Source organism: Lampetra fluviatilis, chromosome 15, assembly GCF_964198595.1.
Source record: "Lampetra fluviatilis chromosome 15, kcLamFluv1.1, whole genome shotgun sequence".
Taxonomy (NCBI): domain Eukaryota; kingdom Metazoa; phylum Chordata; class Hyperoartia; order Petromyzontiformes; family Petromyzontidae; genus Lampetra; species Lampetra fluviatilis.
Genome location: NC_136289.1, coordinates 9,850,192 through 9,865,833, shown reverse-complemented (window position 1 = coordinate 9,865,833; position 15,642 = coordinate 9,850,192). Strand labels below are relative to the sequence as shown.

General features: G+C 50.5%; 1 protein-coding gene across 1 annotated transcript in view; it reads right to left on the bottom strand.

Moving 5' to 3' along the window:
- The window catches only part of LOC144936204 (START domain-containing protein 10-like), a 46,006-nt gene extending 30,781 nt beyond the window's left edge, over positions 1 to 15,225 (bottom strand). Inside the window, exon 1 of the mRNA XM_078863185.1 lies at positions 14,787 to 15,225. Within this exon, the coding sequence (XP_078719311.1) occupies positions 14,787 to 14,951 (165 nt within the window). The 5' untranslated portion in view covers positions 14,952 to 15,225. The remainder of the gene's footprint in view (positions 1 to 14,786) is intronic.
- Positions 15,226 to 15,642: the final 417 nt, after the last annotated feature.

Sequence of the window (15,642 nt, the reverse complement as noted above, 5' to 3'; positions counted from 1 at the left end):
GCCCATCCAAGCGCTGTCCAGGCTCAAGTCGGCTGAGATCTGACGAAATCGGGCCCATTCCGGCTGATTTGGTCAAAAGGGCCCGCCCTGATACAGACCAGTAGAATACGACGTTTGCCAGAAGCCATTCCTGCTAGTTAATCGTCGTGAGCATCATTATCATCATCGTCCATGACCTCCTCAAGCCATCTCAGTCTCCCCCCCAATGGTCACGCGATGCAACGATGCGTCCGGTGACCGCGAGAGCGCATTTCACTTGTTAGACGCAACCAAAAAAAACACGGAGACACGACGCCAAAAAAAAACATCTAACGAAGTCTCGAGATAAATAATTCAATAGCCGCGGCGGAATGCGTAAATGTCACGCGGCGTGAAGCGGAGCGTTGCCCTGGAGGAGGGAAGGAGGGGGAGGGGATTCGTTTGATAAGTCGCGCTGGACGCGAGGAATTCATTGGCAGCGCCACGACCCTTGTCATCGCGTTTCTCAACTGCAGTCCTCGCTGCACCCTCCACGCGACAGGGGACGATCTACATACGAGCATTCGACTTACGAACTTTTCTCTCAGAGATACGAACAAACCTGTCCGTATGTCCAGTTGCCTGTTCGGACCGAGAGTCGTAAGTTCAACCGCCGCGCCATAGATGGCGGTAGTGGCATCTACATCTGCAGAACGTGAAGAACCAGTGGCATCTATGTGGCACATTAGGAATGGATCACTCTTTTAATTATGTCCTTGTGCAGCAAGGGAGTAAAGTGTGGTTCTGTGAAAGTCCTGATGTGCTGTGCAGTGCATCAATGCATGTGTGTACAGCAGCATGTGATGACTGAGTTGGGCCTGTAGGTGGTTGGCAGGGTTAATAATAAATAACCGCACGTGTAACGGTGTAAACCAGCCACATGGTTAATGGCGACTCGGAAGAATTGCTGCGTGTAACACGTGCTGTTGCATTTTCCTGAATGACGGTGCTGTTCTTCACAATATTAATATTAACCACAATAAATAAATGTGCTTGCCCTCGATTTGGAGCACCTGCCCACGTCCTTCGTTTCGAGTGTGCATCATCTACATCTCCATGAGATTATACAACTTTTAAATCAATTCCCCGTATTTAGTGTACATGCCGTCCCATGTGTTTGGAATCGACAGGAGTAAAGTTGGACTTACGAACAAATCGACTTGCTAACAGACATCTGGAACCTAACTCGTTCGTAAGTAGAGGAGTCCCTGTACAGATTTCACTGATTGCCAACCATCGGGCGCGTGCGGTGTGTGCGGTGGCTTAACTGGCATACGATTGTATCACAGTAGTGAACCGTTTTTACTCCGTTTCACGAAAACTACTGTTAACCGAAATAACTATTAGTCGAGCATAGGAATTACACATCTAAAGCATTCATCTGAGGCCAGTGAAGATCTAAACGCTCATAAATGGGCGTCTCTGATTGGCTGAGGGCATAGCTCCGCCCACTTACGAGCGCTCCGATTTGCCGAAATTGGCACCCGCGTGCATAACGTTGAACATCCAGTTAATCAAAATGTTAACGTTAAGTTGAAACCATGGTGTCCCTATGGGAGGCGAAGCGTTAACCGAAAATCCGCTAACCCATGCCACTGTTAACCGAGGGGATTACTGTATTATTACAACACTTGCCGATACTTGTTACACTTTTTAGGAGTAGGGGGGGGGGGTCCTGCCAAGTTTTCACGGGCCGGATGGTCTGTGCGATGATCTAAATGCACACTCCCATTGAGTCATTTGCGGGGTCGTTTTTTCCCCTTGAATTCGGCACAGATGGACCATGACGCCCCGGGCACACGATGGCCTTGCCTACTCTTGCCAACGGTGCCACGGGATATTTAACGTGTACTGTGAAGCAGACTACGCGCATTTTTTTCTTTTGGTTATTTGCCCCGCAGTCCTTAACCAGGGCGGACGCTTGGTTCCAAACCGGGAAACCTCTAAGATGAGGTAGCGTCACCGCCCTCGATATGAATAGAAAACACGGGCACAACACGGAGGCCTACGGGTTCGATTCAATCCATCAAAGCGGAAGTTGCAACAAAGGTGCAAGTATCCTACCATGGTCAGGCCAGGCCCACTCTTTTTCAGAAGTGACTTGGCCACAAATGATAGCCCAATTAAGTGGCTGATCACGTGGAAATTGAGAGCAGCTGCCAAATACTCTAAGCGCTTGTTTATTCTAAATGTGGTCAGGGAGACGCACAAATTCCAAATATACAGGCGACAGGGTTCGGGATCGAACTCACGACCTCCTGTATACCAGGCGAGGTAGTTAACATCTCGCCACCGCTGCGATGTGACTGGGTACACCCACAGTCAAGATGCAGGTCGCCTGGGGTAGGGCTAAGTGTGGGTAGTCCCACCTCTTCAAAGACATCTGACCAGCGTGGAAGAGTAGGCCAAACATCCTTACTCGCCAGTAAAAATCCCCACCACGTGCTGTGGCGCGAAAACGCGCTTGCAGGGCTGCGTCTTTACCTTTGTCTGCGCGGCCAGGATCTCGGGCACCCGTCTGTGGGCGAGCCACGTCGACAACAAACTATTAACGCTTTTATCCGCGGGGAGGACACATCTCCCAGTTGTTGTTGTTGCGTGATGCGAGTGAGAGCGATACGCCGGGGGTCCTCCTTTGTGGCAAGAACGCCAGCAAGCGGCGGTCGAGAAAGTGATCGTGATGCGGCCCTGCACCTTTGCCTTTTTGGAAAACATCGAGAAACTTGAAACGGTGCTAGCGCACGATGAGCCGTGACACGGGGTGGGGGGGGGGGCTGAGAACCACAGAATTCATAATCGCGAGTGATCGCGATCAGGTTGACCCTGGCACCGTCACAGAATCCCCGTGTTCGTGGCCGTTTTTCCTGTTTAATAATGCACGCATCCGAAACGGTGAAAAGGCTAAATATAAAAGCCATTAATTTTGCACGCCTCGCCCCCTCCGCTCGCTGGAGTCGCTGGCGCTTGAAGTGCCGGGACTCGACGACATCTCGCATGCCGACGCCCCGGCACGTGAATTCATACTTATTAAAAACACAACGAGCAAAAATTGCAGGCGTGATTTAACGTACATTTGTCTTTGACTTGCATTTAATTTTTCGTCCCGAGCTTCGTTTTCACCCTTCATTATTCTCGCTCATCTCCGCGTCGTGCACTAATGAATGCGCCGATGAACGAATTGATAAGTGAGATCACGTAGCTTCGCCTATTAAGGATCTTAAGACTCTGGCTGTTCATCACAGAAGGACGTCTACGCATGGACATATTTGTTTGCATTCCGGCAAACAACCAGTGCTAGGTGTGAGCCAGAACAGTTCTGGGTAATTATTTTGGCCACGTCTCGTTCGTGTCGCCTCATTGTGCCTCGTGGCAACCGCGGCGTACGTGCGGTGGAGTGCATGTGTGCGATGGAGTGCGTGTGTGCGGTGGCGTGGGCGAGTGCGTGTGTGCACTTGTGTGCAGTGGTGTGCATGCGGTGTGCAATACACGTGCGTGAATAGTGCTCAGGGTTACCAGATGTCCTCAACTCCCTTGCCCGAGAGACTGAACGGGCCTTTAATGAAAGGACAGACAAATTATCTGCGATGTCAACTCACGTAACGTCACGTCCTCGTGAAAATATCGGCGGAATCTTTCTAGCCCCGGCAACAACGCTACCGAGCATAATCAAGGCTTTTTTTTGTTTGTTTGGGGTAGATCGTGTAAATGTGTCGTTAAACCAGCCACCACCCGACACAGCCAATTAGCAAGGTTTGTCACGTAAATGAAATCTGGCAATGAGTTACTGCTTTAGCACACCGGTGTGTGGGAGAATAAATCCACACCATTTATAATTAGAGTACGACGTTTCGCTGGTGATTACAACCAGCTTCATCAGGCAATTCGCCAGAATTGTTCTACGACAGATTTTAACAATGCAATTATATTTACGCGCTCTAACCCAAAAATAATAATTTTGGTTAATATTGGTCGTGAAAGCCGACGTGATCTTTCCCACTCCTCATCTGTGGCAAGACGCAGCAATGTGTAAGGTTGGTTTGTTTTTGTGTGTGCAGTTGAGCCGTACAGCTCTCTCGTTGTGTGTGTGTGTGGATTGTGCTTCGTGAGGAGCGGTGGTGTAGCGGTTAGCGCGCTGAGCTACGAACCTGGCGACCCGTGTTCGATTCCCGCTCACGGCCAACACCCAGTGACGATTATCCGAATCGGTCTTGGGCCTTCCTTAGGTCGACTCAGCCTCAATTGTGTATCTGGTGCGGTATGTAAACATCGCCACTGGGGAGAGACAAAGGCGGCCGGGCGTGGTCTTGGCCACCCACCCCCTCGTGTGCTGTGCCGGCCTTCATAGGTATTCGCGAACAACGCTTGCCCCAACAGTCTGCTACAGACTATACGGGGGTTCTTTGTTTTTGTGCTTCGTGTTGTTTGCTGACAAATGACAAACGGTACAAGGTCCCAAAGACCACACGACACACGGAGTTGGACACAGCGCAGGGAGATGGGCAGGGTGACTCCGAGGGCAGAGACACAGAGCCAGCACAAATTAAGGTCCCAGAGGGTTTATAAATCCAGGTTTCAACCGCCTGTGTGATCAATCCGCATTGTTCGTTTTGTAAGCCGTGGTTTTATCGTCATGAAAAAAAGAATACAATGGGAATTTCAAAAGGAGGGGTAGACAATGGGTAACGTATAACAGCCTAGGGCGTAATGACACCCTCGTCATAGAGCATCAACCATCACGCGAACTCCGCTCATCCTCGCAGCGGCTTCTTGGCTGGCCATCGAACAAAGACCGTCACCGCGCGCTTTCAGATGCGCTTCTACGGCCGTCTGGAACATTCTTCCTGACAATATTCGGAAGCCACTGGAGAGCGATGCAATTTTAAATGATCTAAATTGAAAACTAATTTTTTTAGAACTGCATTTTGTGTTTTTTTTTTTTTTTTTGTCCTTCCCAGCGCACCTTCCATTAGCACGGTTGGCTACGTACGGTGCGAAAGAAGATCAACAAACATACTCTCGAAATTAGGGAACGAATTAGGGCGTTCGGGCGCGCTGCCCTAGGGGCCGGCCATAAATGACGTTACGCGATTTTGGACGATTTTTTTACCCCCCCCCTCTCGTCACACGATGTCACAAAGCTCTGCTCCCTCCCCTCCCCCAAAACCATATTTCCATTTTGAAAATAATACATGCTTCAAATCGCTTTAAACTATTGTCATTGTAGTGCGTATTTAATGTGGCGCTGCACTCTGATGTTCTAGGAGAAAACACGTGTTAATGGAGGTCGTGTTAGTGTCCACGGGACCATACCGCTTTTTAAAAATGTAGCGAGTTGGCAGTCTCAGCTTGGTTTCTAGTAACTTCAAAGCTCATAACATAACTTAATTTAACCAAATTTAACCAACTTTTAGCTCCGACACGTAAAAAGTTGTGCGTCGTTTGCCACGTCACGAACACGCGGTGCTGCCCCCAGCGTGGAATCAGAGTCCGACTAAAGTCGACGTCACAGGTAGTCCTGTGACGTCATTTCCCCCGGGGCTACCCGGCACGCGGTGGTGCGCTGCTCGCCGCTCGAGTTTCTGAAACGGGGAAACTCTTCGTCTTATGGCGTAACGCCAACAACTAAATCATGGAAAGACTCAATAATTTATCTTATTATTATTATTCACATTATAAAACAAAAGTAAACGGACGGAAGAAAAAAAACATCACAGGATACAGGAGGTCGTCAAGCGAGTGTATCTCGAGACGAACCTCTGTGGATCCCAGGCAAGGAGGAGAAGCAGATGACGGAGAGAGAAAGAGAGAAAATATGCTTCTGTCAAAAGGACATCTCAACTACGAATTCAAGAGTACGCTCCCGACGAACAGATGCAGAGCGGCGTATGATGCGTTCCACACGAACACACCGTGTAATGCTACTCCATTGTACGCGGCCGTGGCGATTCATCACACGGACCGCGTGCATTTTTTTGGTCGCATCGGCTCGTTCAATTGGTTCATGAAATACGAGTTGGACAAACGTTTCGTAGCAGGAGACCTCCCACAGTCTAGAGCAATGTTATCATGTTTACTTCGTGAAATACTGTATATTTATTTGCCCCGGGGGGCGGGCGGGGGGGGGAGTGCAGAATCTCTTGGGTTGTTGGGAAAAAAAATAGTCTGTTCATAATGCGTGCTCATTTGATATATAAATCATTGTGGGCAGTACGAATTTTAAAGAGGCTTCAAGAAACATCAGTGCTGCCCAAACCAACGATTCAGACGGACGCGTGGGAGCCATTGACAGGGCGCAATCATCAATCGATGCACACGTGTCTTTTTCTACAGTGTATCTGTGCGCGCGTGTGTGGATATCAGCGGTAGTGTCGTGGTTAGAGCGAGCTGCGCCACTAACCCGGCGATCCGAGTCCCGATCACGGCCATCACCCTGTGACAATGATCTGAATCGGTACCCGGGCCTCCCCTAGGTCGGCTCAGCCTAACAATAAGTACCTCGTCCGATGTGTAAAAGCATCGCCACTAGGGAGACAAAGGCGGCCCGGGCGTGGTGTTGGTCACCCACCCCCTGGTGTGCCGCGCCGGCCTTCATAGGTGCTCGCTAATAGCACTTGCCCCAACAGTCTGTTAAGGCTATACGGGGGATCTTTGTCTTTGTTTGTGTGTGTCAGCGGTGGTGTCGTGTTTAGCGAGCTGCGATACGGCCCCAGTTAGATTCCCGCTCGCAACCGACAGCCAGTGACAATTATCTGAACCGGTCCTGGGCATCCCCTAGATCGACTCAGCCTCTAATGAGTGCCTGGTGCGTTGTGTAAACATCGTCACAGCACTTGCCCTAACAGTCTGTTAAAGGCTATGAGGGGGATCTTTGTCTTGTATCAGTGGGGAGTTAGTGGTAGTGCAGCGGTTAGCGCTATGCTGCGCTACGAACCCAGCACCACGAGTTCGATTCCCGCTCACGGCCAACACCGGTGACGAATGTCTGAACCAGTCCTGAGCCTCCCCTACGTTGCCTCAGCCGTAAATAAATATCTGTATTCGGGGGTGGGGGAAAAAAAAAACCTCATTCAGCATCCTAGCCCTGCCGGCTGACAAACGACCTCCACGGCAGAGCAGCTATGCAAACCCCCTGGTCTCATCGCGGCCTTCGGTCGTAGAATGAGAATCTTCATTTATACCAAAAAAACCCGATGAGCTATGAAGCTCTTTTTCCACAGATGTCCAGGAAAAATTCCCTTCGCCCGGCGCGAGCGGCTCCTGCTATTATTATTATTATCGCTCATGATGTACGTTTGACGACAAACGCCGGCCAGCAAGCGTTACCAGAATCCATGCGTGCGCGTGGTTTTTCTTTTGCTCGTTTGAACGGCGGCGGGTGGCGAGAGGGGCACGCAGATCTTCTTCCGCGCCCTCGCATCTCGACTCCCCGATGCCCAGAGCCCCTCAACCATCACCCCCCCCCCCCACAACGTTAACAAACGTCCACCGAAGGTAACCCGCTCGGACACTCGTGCCCGAGAGCGAAAGTTCGTTTCATAACGGGGCGCGTGATCCTCCCCCGTCCGTCCGCTCCACACTGTGCCCACTCAACCTCCCCCCCCCCACCGCCACGCGCGGCTCGTCCGGCCACATATCCCTATCGCTGTCAGCGCAGTGTTCTGAAACCCCAAACCACCGCCTTGCATTATTAATCGCCTCCAAAGAAAAGCAACGCTGAGTGACGGCTGCTTAAACATTGATGGCGCAGTCTGGCTGGGTGTGGGTGGGGGGGCTGGGAGGTTGGGGGGGGTTCAGCTGGAAACGTACGGGGTGGGCCTCTCATCGGCTTCGGCGCCAGCTACGGATAACTTCGGTCCATAATCGCCTTAATAGTCAGAGTAGAGGCAAGAGGCCCAGCCCCTGAAATTGCTTGCTCACGCCACTGCTTACGGAAGGGCTTCCACTAGAAGGCGCTCAGAGGGAACTTCTCGCTGCGGGATATTTTTGGCCTTCTCTTCCACGCTGACCACCGCATCGCGCGCGTTAAAAATAGCGCTCCTGCGGCCGTCTGGAACGCTCTTCTCCTTCCGATATTAGGAAGCCACTGGAGCTATGCACTTTTAAGTTGAAAATGTTAAACTCATTTCTCGAGAACCGATTTTTGTGTTTAATTTGTGGTCCTTCCCCCGCACCTCCCCTTGGAACAGTGGACAACGTATGGTGCTGAAGAAGTTCAACATACATCTTGGAAGATGTAGGAATACCCACGCTTTACCCCACTACACGTGATCTGCCGATTGACTGCAGTGTGCTAATTTAGACTGTTGGGTGGACTGAGGCAGGGCGGCTTCGTGCCAGAGGATGCCCGTGTAATTTCACCGCTTTAGCAAAGACTACATTTGTTCTCCCGATACCGTGCCAGGATTGCAATTTATTTGAAAAGAGAGTACATGTAGACATTTTTAAAGCCCCAGAAGTAAAAAGAATAATAATTACGAACCAAAATTCCAACTAGAACTAATAAATTGTGTTAAAAAAGTTTTAGCAACGGGTTTTTATTATACCCAACTCAAAAAGTTATGCAAGGATAGATACAGCGAGTTAATCATCAATACCATTGGGCCCTACTTCCTTCTGGTCAGTGAGCCCTTAATTCTGCACGTTAAACAAAATCGTTCAACTGCTTGTGACAGACAGACTCGCGGACTGAAATATTTAGTTAAGTAGCTTTTAAGTCTTTACCTGTGGAGTTTCTACGATGTTTTATTTTCTGTTAAGAAAATACATTGAGTAATTCTGTGAGTGGCGGGTAAACTCGAATGCCTGGAGTTCAACGCGTGCATTTGAGAACACTCAGGTAACAGCTAAAGGAGGGAAGACATTCCCAAAGAGGACGTCCACCATGGAGATGGAGCATTGAGAGAAGCTCTGTGTGTGCGAGTGAAATGAATCATTGTACTGTGTGACAACTCAAAGCTAAGCAGCCTTGAGCCTGGTTGGTATTTGGAGAATACCACGTGTTGTCGATTCGGGCTGCAAAAGGTCAACAGCAGAGGGCAGTCATAGCAATGGATACTTGAGAATCCATCTGTATGGAGCTGTGTCATCCCTTCGTATGCGAGATGGGTTTTCTCCGTGATCTTCAGTTTCTTCCAACATGGGGATGGGTCAGAGACACATTGACGGAGTTGCCCAATGATCCCACATTGCAGCAGAACCCTTCCGAAAACAACGTCTTAAGGCTAGACCGTGCCTTCCTGGGTTAATACAAAAAACATTATTACCATCATAATTCACATTGGCCCCAACTTTTATACATTTTCTAGCGCACCCTCCAGGAGCCAAGCAACATATCCGATTACTAGCTACAGCCTCGCAGCAGCCGTAATATTTTTTTTCAAGCACACCCCTCCGTCGTGTTCGAGAGTAAACTCTCAACGGTGTTCTGAAGTGGCAACTAATTGGGACGTTCTATTTACGTGACAAACCTCACTAATTGGTTGTGTCGGGTGGTGGTTGTTTAATGGCAGAATTATACTTTACACGATCTAACCCCCCCAAAAAAAACCTTTATTCACGCAACCGTTTGCATTTGCCCGAGAGGGCACCTGTCACAGGGAGAAGTTGGGTCCCGCAAAAGGCTCTGCCAGGCCACTAAACAATGCAGTCTCAAACTAACACACACGTGAATACACCACAAGAGTACACCAGTTACTCGCCTCTATCATGAAGACATCACAGTTGTGCAGGCAAGGGGACTTATGCCCAACCTGGGCTTAGTTTCTCACTCGATATATTCTTTAACGCGGCTATAATCGGACGTGGGGTAGGGAATATATATTTATCGGTCGGCATAAGGTACTACCTCTAGATGTACAAGGTATGCCTATTTGATGAATTTTGCATTATTGTACCCTATATTTCGATGAGGACAACATAGGGTGAGAGATGGTTGTGGCATACCAATATAATTCCTGGAAAACGATCTAGCTAAATGGAAGCAATATTTACGTCCAACCCCTAAAAATTTCCAATGCCTTCTATAAGTTTGGATGGAGAGAAAGAAAAATGGAAAAACTCTCGTGCATCTTCAGGGGGACAAAAGGTATCATTAGAACACTGTAAATTTTGATTTAAATTTCGATTTAAAGCTTTCGTGACTGCAGGGATTCATCTTCTTGGTTCTTTCGGTAAAGTCACGTAGAAAGGAAATAATAAAATAATAATTATTTATAATTTCCCTTCTACGTGACTTTACCGAAAGAACCAATAAGATAGAACACTCTAGATAATACTTGAAGGATGTTCCAGAGGCAAGGATGTTGGGAAGAAGACAGAAATGATGAATTAGAGAGCTCAAGTTTGGAGATGTGTATTATTATTTTATTATTTCCCTTCTACGTGACTTTACCGAAAGAACCAAGAAGATAGAACACTCTAGATAACACTTGAAAGATGTTCCAGAGGGAAGGATGTTAGGAAGAAGACAAAAAGGATGAATAAGAGAGCTCAAGTTTGGAGATGTGTATGGATGGGAGATTGAGCCAAAAGCCCCGCCAGCCGCACCCCGCGTCAGCGAAACGCGATTCCCTCCCGCGAGCGCCTTTTCTCGCGTGTTGTTGTGCTAAATTAATAGACGAAGCCCTCTCAGTTACAGCTGCGTCCGCTCGCTCGCGAGTGACGCGCTCATCAAAGGGAGCGCTCAGCGCACGGCACTCAATCGGCCACCTCGCAAGGCTCCGATGGGTAGATTAAGTGCGCGTGCGTGCGTGCGCGTGTGTGTGTATGTTTGTCTTTGTGTGTGTCTGTCTGCGGTGGTGTAGCGGTTAGCGCGCTGCGCTATGAACCCGGCGACCCGAGTTCGATTCCAGCCTTCATGGCCAACACCCCGTGACGATTATTTGAACCGGTTCTGGGCCTCCCATAGGTCGACTCGGCCTCAAATGAGTACCTGGTGCGGTGTAAACATCGCCATTGGGGGAGACAAAGGCGGCCGGGCGTGGTGTTGGCCACCCACCCCTTCGTGTGCCGTTCCGGCCTTCATTCGGTGCTACTCGCTAATAACGACACTTGCCCCAACATTTTGTTGAAGGCTTACATACGGGGGATATTTATATCCGTGTAACATTTCGCGCTGCGAACACGGTGACCCGAGTTAGATACCCGCTAAACGACCAACACCGGCGACGAATGTCTGAACTAGTCCTGGGCCTCACGTAGATCGACTCAGCCTTAAATGAGTACCTGGTGGGACGTGTAAACATCGCCACTCAAGAGACGAAGGCGGTTGGGGCACCGTGCTGGTTCACCCATCCCGTCGTGTGCCGTTCCGGCCTTCATTGGTGCTCGCGAACAGCACTTGCATCAACAGTCTGATCCGGCTATACGGGGGGGGGGGGGGTGTTTGTCTTTGTATTATCCATCCTCTTTAGCCTTGGTCAATCCACTGCTGGATGATGACCTCCCCAAGCCGCCGCCACCGCCGCCTATCACAATCACGTGATGTAAATAATCTACCCAGAGCACCTGCAAACACGAGGCAACATCAGTCGCTCCATCTCTTTGGCGGTCGTCCTACCGGATGCGTTCCCTCCTTTGGCTGCAAGTCCGTGACGATTCTTGGCCATCGTCGTCCCCCAGGCCCACTCACGTGTCCTTAAGAGCTTGAATGTCATTGACCCGCGAATGTTCTCGAACCCATGCGGCGCTCGCCTCTTGCCGTCGCTCGGTGGCAATCGCAGGCGCGCGTCTTCTCTTCGCTTCTTTGAAAACTTTTTAAAAAATTCGAATCCGCTCACTCTTCCTCTGTGTTCCACGGCGTGTGCCTGAACTGTACGTCATCGCAGTTAACACGCGCCGATTGCAAACTCTCTCGCGCGTTCGTCATCCAATTTCGGCGTTTAGGCCGACGGATTGACTTCACCGAGAACCTGAATTAAGCCCCCCCCCCCCCCCCATAGTTTTTTTGTTTCTTCACAGACTCGTTTTTATTATTTCTAAATTTGTCCCACCTCGTCGGTTGTGTTCTTTTCGTCAACCTAAATGTACCACGAGTATTATACTTTTCACAAACCGTCAATTATTCGACTCGCACGCATAACTCGCAGGCGTAAACCGTGTTCTTCCACCCATTCCCACCCACAACTTTATCCCGATAGTGCTCTTGGTTTTACGGGAATTAGTTTTGCTCTCCTAGCTACAAGTTACGCGATTTTTGTTGTGTGGGTGTGTGGTCGCTAATGCCCGGTGTACGTATGTTGCCCGTACATCGCCAAACGCGCTAATCGGAGGTGCGGGCAGAAAAGACAAACTAAACTAAAAAAAATCAGCTCAAAAGATTTTAGTTTCAATCTATCATTGATAACTCAGTAGACAAGCAAGGTGGGGGGGGGGGGGGTTGCCGCTCAGCACTCTGACAATTGAGCCACTCGGCCGCCTCGGCGTGCAAATCAATTCGAATCGATTACATCGTCACCGATCTACTGGCCGGGGCAGGTGGATAAGCTCTCCATCTCTCAGTGCCCGTCAATGCCACGAGCAGTCACCTCCATCCGCACGCGCTCACGATGATGGGGGCAGACAACGCTGTATGGATTGGTTGTCAGCCAAAGAAGTGTGTCCCTGGTGTACATCTCCTGCCTCTACTGTGTGTGGGATTTGCCCTGTGAAGCCTAAATCCCCACGGATGGACTGATGGGGGGCGGGGGGAGGCTCCTATAAAACGTAAAACGCAACGTCGATTTCGCGAGTGCGGGGCAGTGTGCCAGAGTTGTGACGGGTCTCCTCCGGCTACCTCTGGGGGAGCCGGTGGATCCATCGATCTGTGGGTGTGAATGCTGACAGTCGTTCTTGCACCGTGCGTGAATTGGCTGTAGTACAAGGTGCTTCGGAAAAATGTGAACACTCCTGAGAATTTGCAACAACACCACGAGAAATGTGCCTCGTGCGGGCTCTGGAGACCACCTGGAGAAGATTCCAGGCACGTGTTGACAATGATGGCGAACACGTGGAGACTCGTCGACTTTTTGAAGCTATTAACATACATTTGTTACCACGTTACAGTGTGTTATCCGTTAGTTTTCCATTAGCAACGATAGTCCCATATAAGTGTTCAACATGTTGATGCACAGCGCCATGATGCAGCCTATTCATTGAGCATTGTACGACAACGCCACTGTCAAACCGCAGGGTAGCCTCTGTGGCAGCCGCACACGCGTGCTGTGTACGACTCGGGGACCCTGCCACAGAATGTGGCGACGTGAGAGATCGGTACCAGAAAGACGTGGGGCCACTTCCTGAGCATCATGGCACAAGACAGAGAGGAAAGTGGAAACAAATTACGAAATGTGCAGTGGACACCTACGGGCAAATCTGCCCGTAGATCGTGACGATGACGACTCTGGGTGTGACGACTAATCGAATAATTAATCGAATACAACGCATCCTTGAGCTCAGGATACATGCCGAATCACGCGTGTAAGAATCGATGTTTGTTTAGATGCGTTCATATCATATGTAATTCGCTCACATGAACCTTTCCCAGCCACGTTTTTTAACTGTTAAAAAGTTATCCGAATTTGGAATCAAGGGAGCCCATTGAGATTGAAAGTATTTTCAAGAGAGTCGGTTCGTTTCCTACGGTTGTGGAAATTCCACATTGCTATGTCAAGGGCTAGGATAGATACAACTGTGCAATAAACTTTATCTATTCATATTAAAAGAAACCTGAACAGACGGCAACTTTTTTTTCACAAGGTTGGCACCGATTTTATCGACCCAGGAGATAATTGATTGTGAGCCGAGCACGTCAGTGTGGTTGGCATGGGCCCTGGTGCGAGCAATAAAAGCCCCCCCCCCCCCCCCAGAATGATTATCAGGCAAGAGGAAAAACAGGCACGTGCATATGACAAAGAGTTACCGACTTAAAAGCAAACACCTCCTGTTTATTAGCTATTAATTAGAGTTTCCACTGCATGGGGATGTCCACAAGAGGCACACAAGACGCACATCGCTGTCCACGGAGGATCGTTACACAACGTAGACATTTGAGGCCGAGTCGTTCTAGGGGAGGCCCCCAAAGACCGCTTCGGATAATTATTGTCACTGAAATGGGTCGTGAGCGGGAATCGAACTCGGGTCGCCGTGTTCGCAGCGCGGTGCGCTAACCACTGCGCGCCACCTCTTCCCACAACAATACATAAAAGACAAAGACCCCCCGGATAGCCTGTGACAGGCTGTTGGGGCAAGTGGTGTTAGCGAGCACCTATAAAGGCCAGCACGGCGCACAAGGGCGTGGGTGGCCAACAACACACCCAGCCGCCTTCGTCTCCCCAGTGGCGAGGTTTACACACCGCACCAAGTACTCAAATGAGGCCGAGTTGTCCTAGTGGAGGCCCAGAACCGGTTCAAATAATCGTCACTGGGTGTTGCCCGCGAGCGGGAATCGAACCCGGGTCACCAGGTTTCGTAGCGCAGCGCGCTAACCACTACACTACCGCTCCCCACATACATAATACATACACACACCAGCGTTCTGATTCCACTTGCCACCGCTGATAATCGTGACTGGGGACATTGAACGTCTCCACCCCCACACACCGTGGCCGGGAATCGAACTACTAACGACTCCCTCTCTGTACACAAAGACAACCGCACGTTCTGTTACCACTTTCCATTGATTTTAATCGTGACTGGGAATCTCCCAAATCTGTTCTCTCTCTCTCTCTCTCCACACACACACGCGCGCGCACACTTCCCACACCATGCCAATCCCGCCTGCCCGAACGCACCTTGAGTTTCTGCACGGACTGTCCCTCTGCGGGGGGCTGGCACCACACCGTGACCCCGCTGCGGCTGTAGCACTGCAGCCAGCCCGAGTCAGAGTCGCACTGCGCGCGAAACGAGATGAACGCCGAATCGTCCGGGACTTGAACCCCTTGCAACTGCCCGGCCATGCTGCTGCTGCTGATACGGCTGTCCAGGCGCGTACTCTCCCCTCGTCTTGATATCGTGGGGTGTAGGGGGGGGGTAGGATGATGATGATTGTGGCGGTGGTGAAGATGAGAAGTATGTGGTGGTGCTGTCGGAGGAAGACACGGGGAACTCCGGAGCGGGGCGATAATGAATGCGTAAACTCGATCCGACAGCGCCACCGCCGCTGCTGCTGCTTCCCGCGCTGGCTGTTGTAGGTGTGCACACGCGCGCCCGCATGGACGTAGTGACAAAGGCCCCCCGTATAGCCTCTACCAGACTATTGCGGGCAAGTGCTGTTCGAGAGCACCTATGAAGGCGCACACGGCACACGAGGGGGGGGGGGAGAGGTGGGTGACCAACGCCACGACCGGCCCAATTTTTCCTCCCCAGTGCCGTTCTTCACACACCGCACCAGGTATTCATTTCAGGCTGACCCGACCAAATGGAAGCCCACAAAGTTGGTTCAGATATTCGTCACTGGCGTCGGCCGTGAGCATGAATCGAACTCGGGTGGCACGGGTTGGTAGGGTAGCGCGCTAGCCACTTAAGTGCCGCTCACTGATACGCATACTGTACATGGGGGCGCAAAACACGTGGCTTCATCGCGTGGGACGCGCCGATCAATTGTCGGCGAGCACCTATTAAGGTTGGCACGCCCCTGCAGGAGAGGTG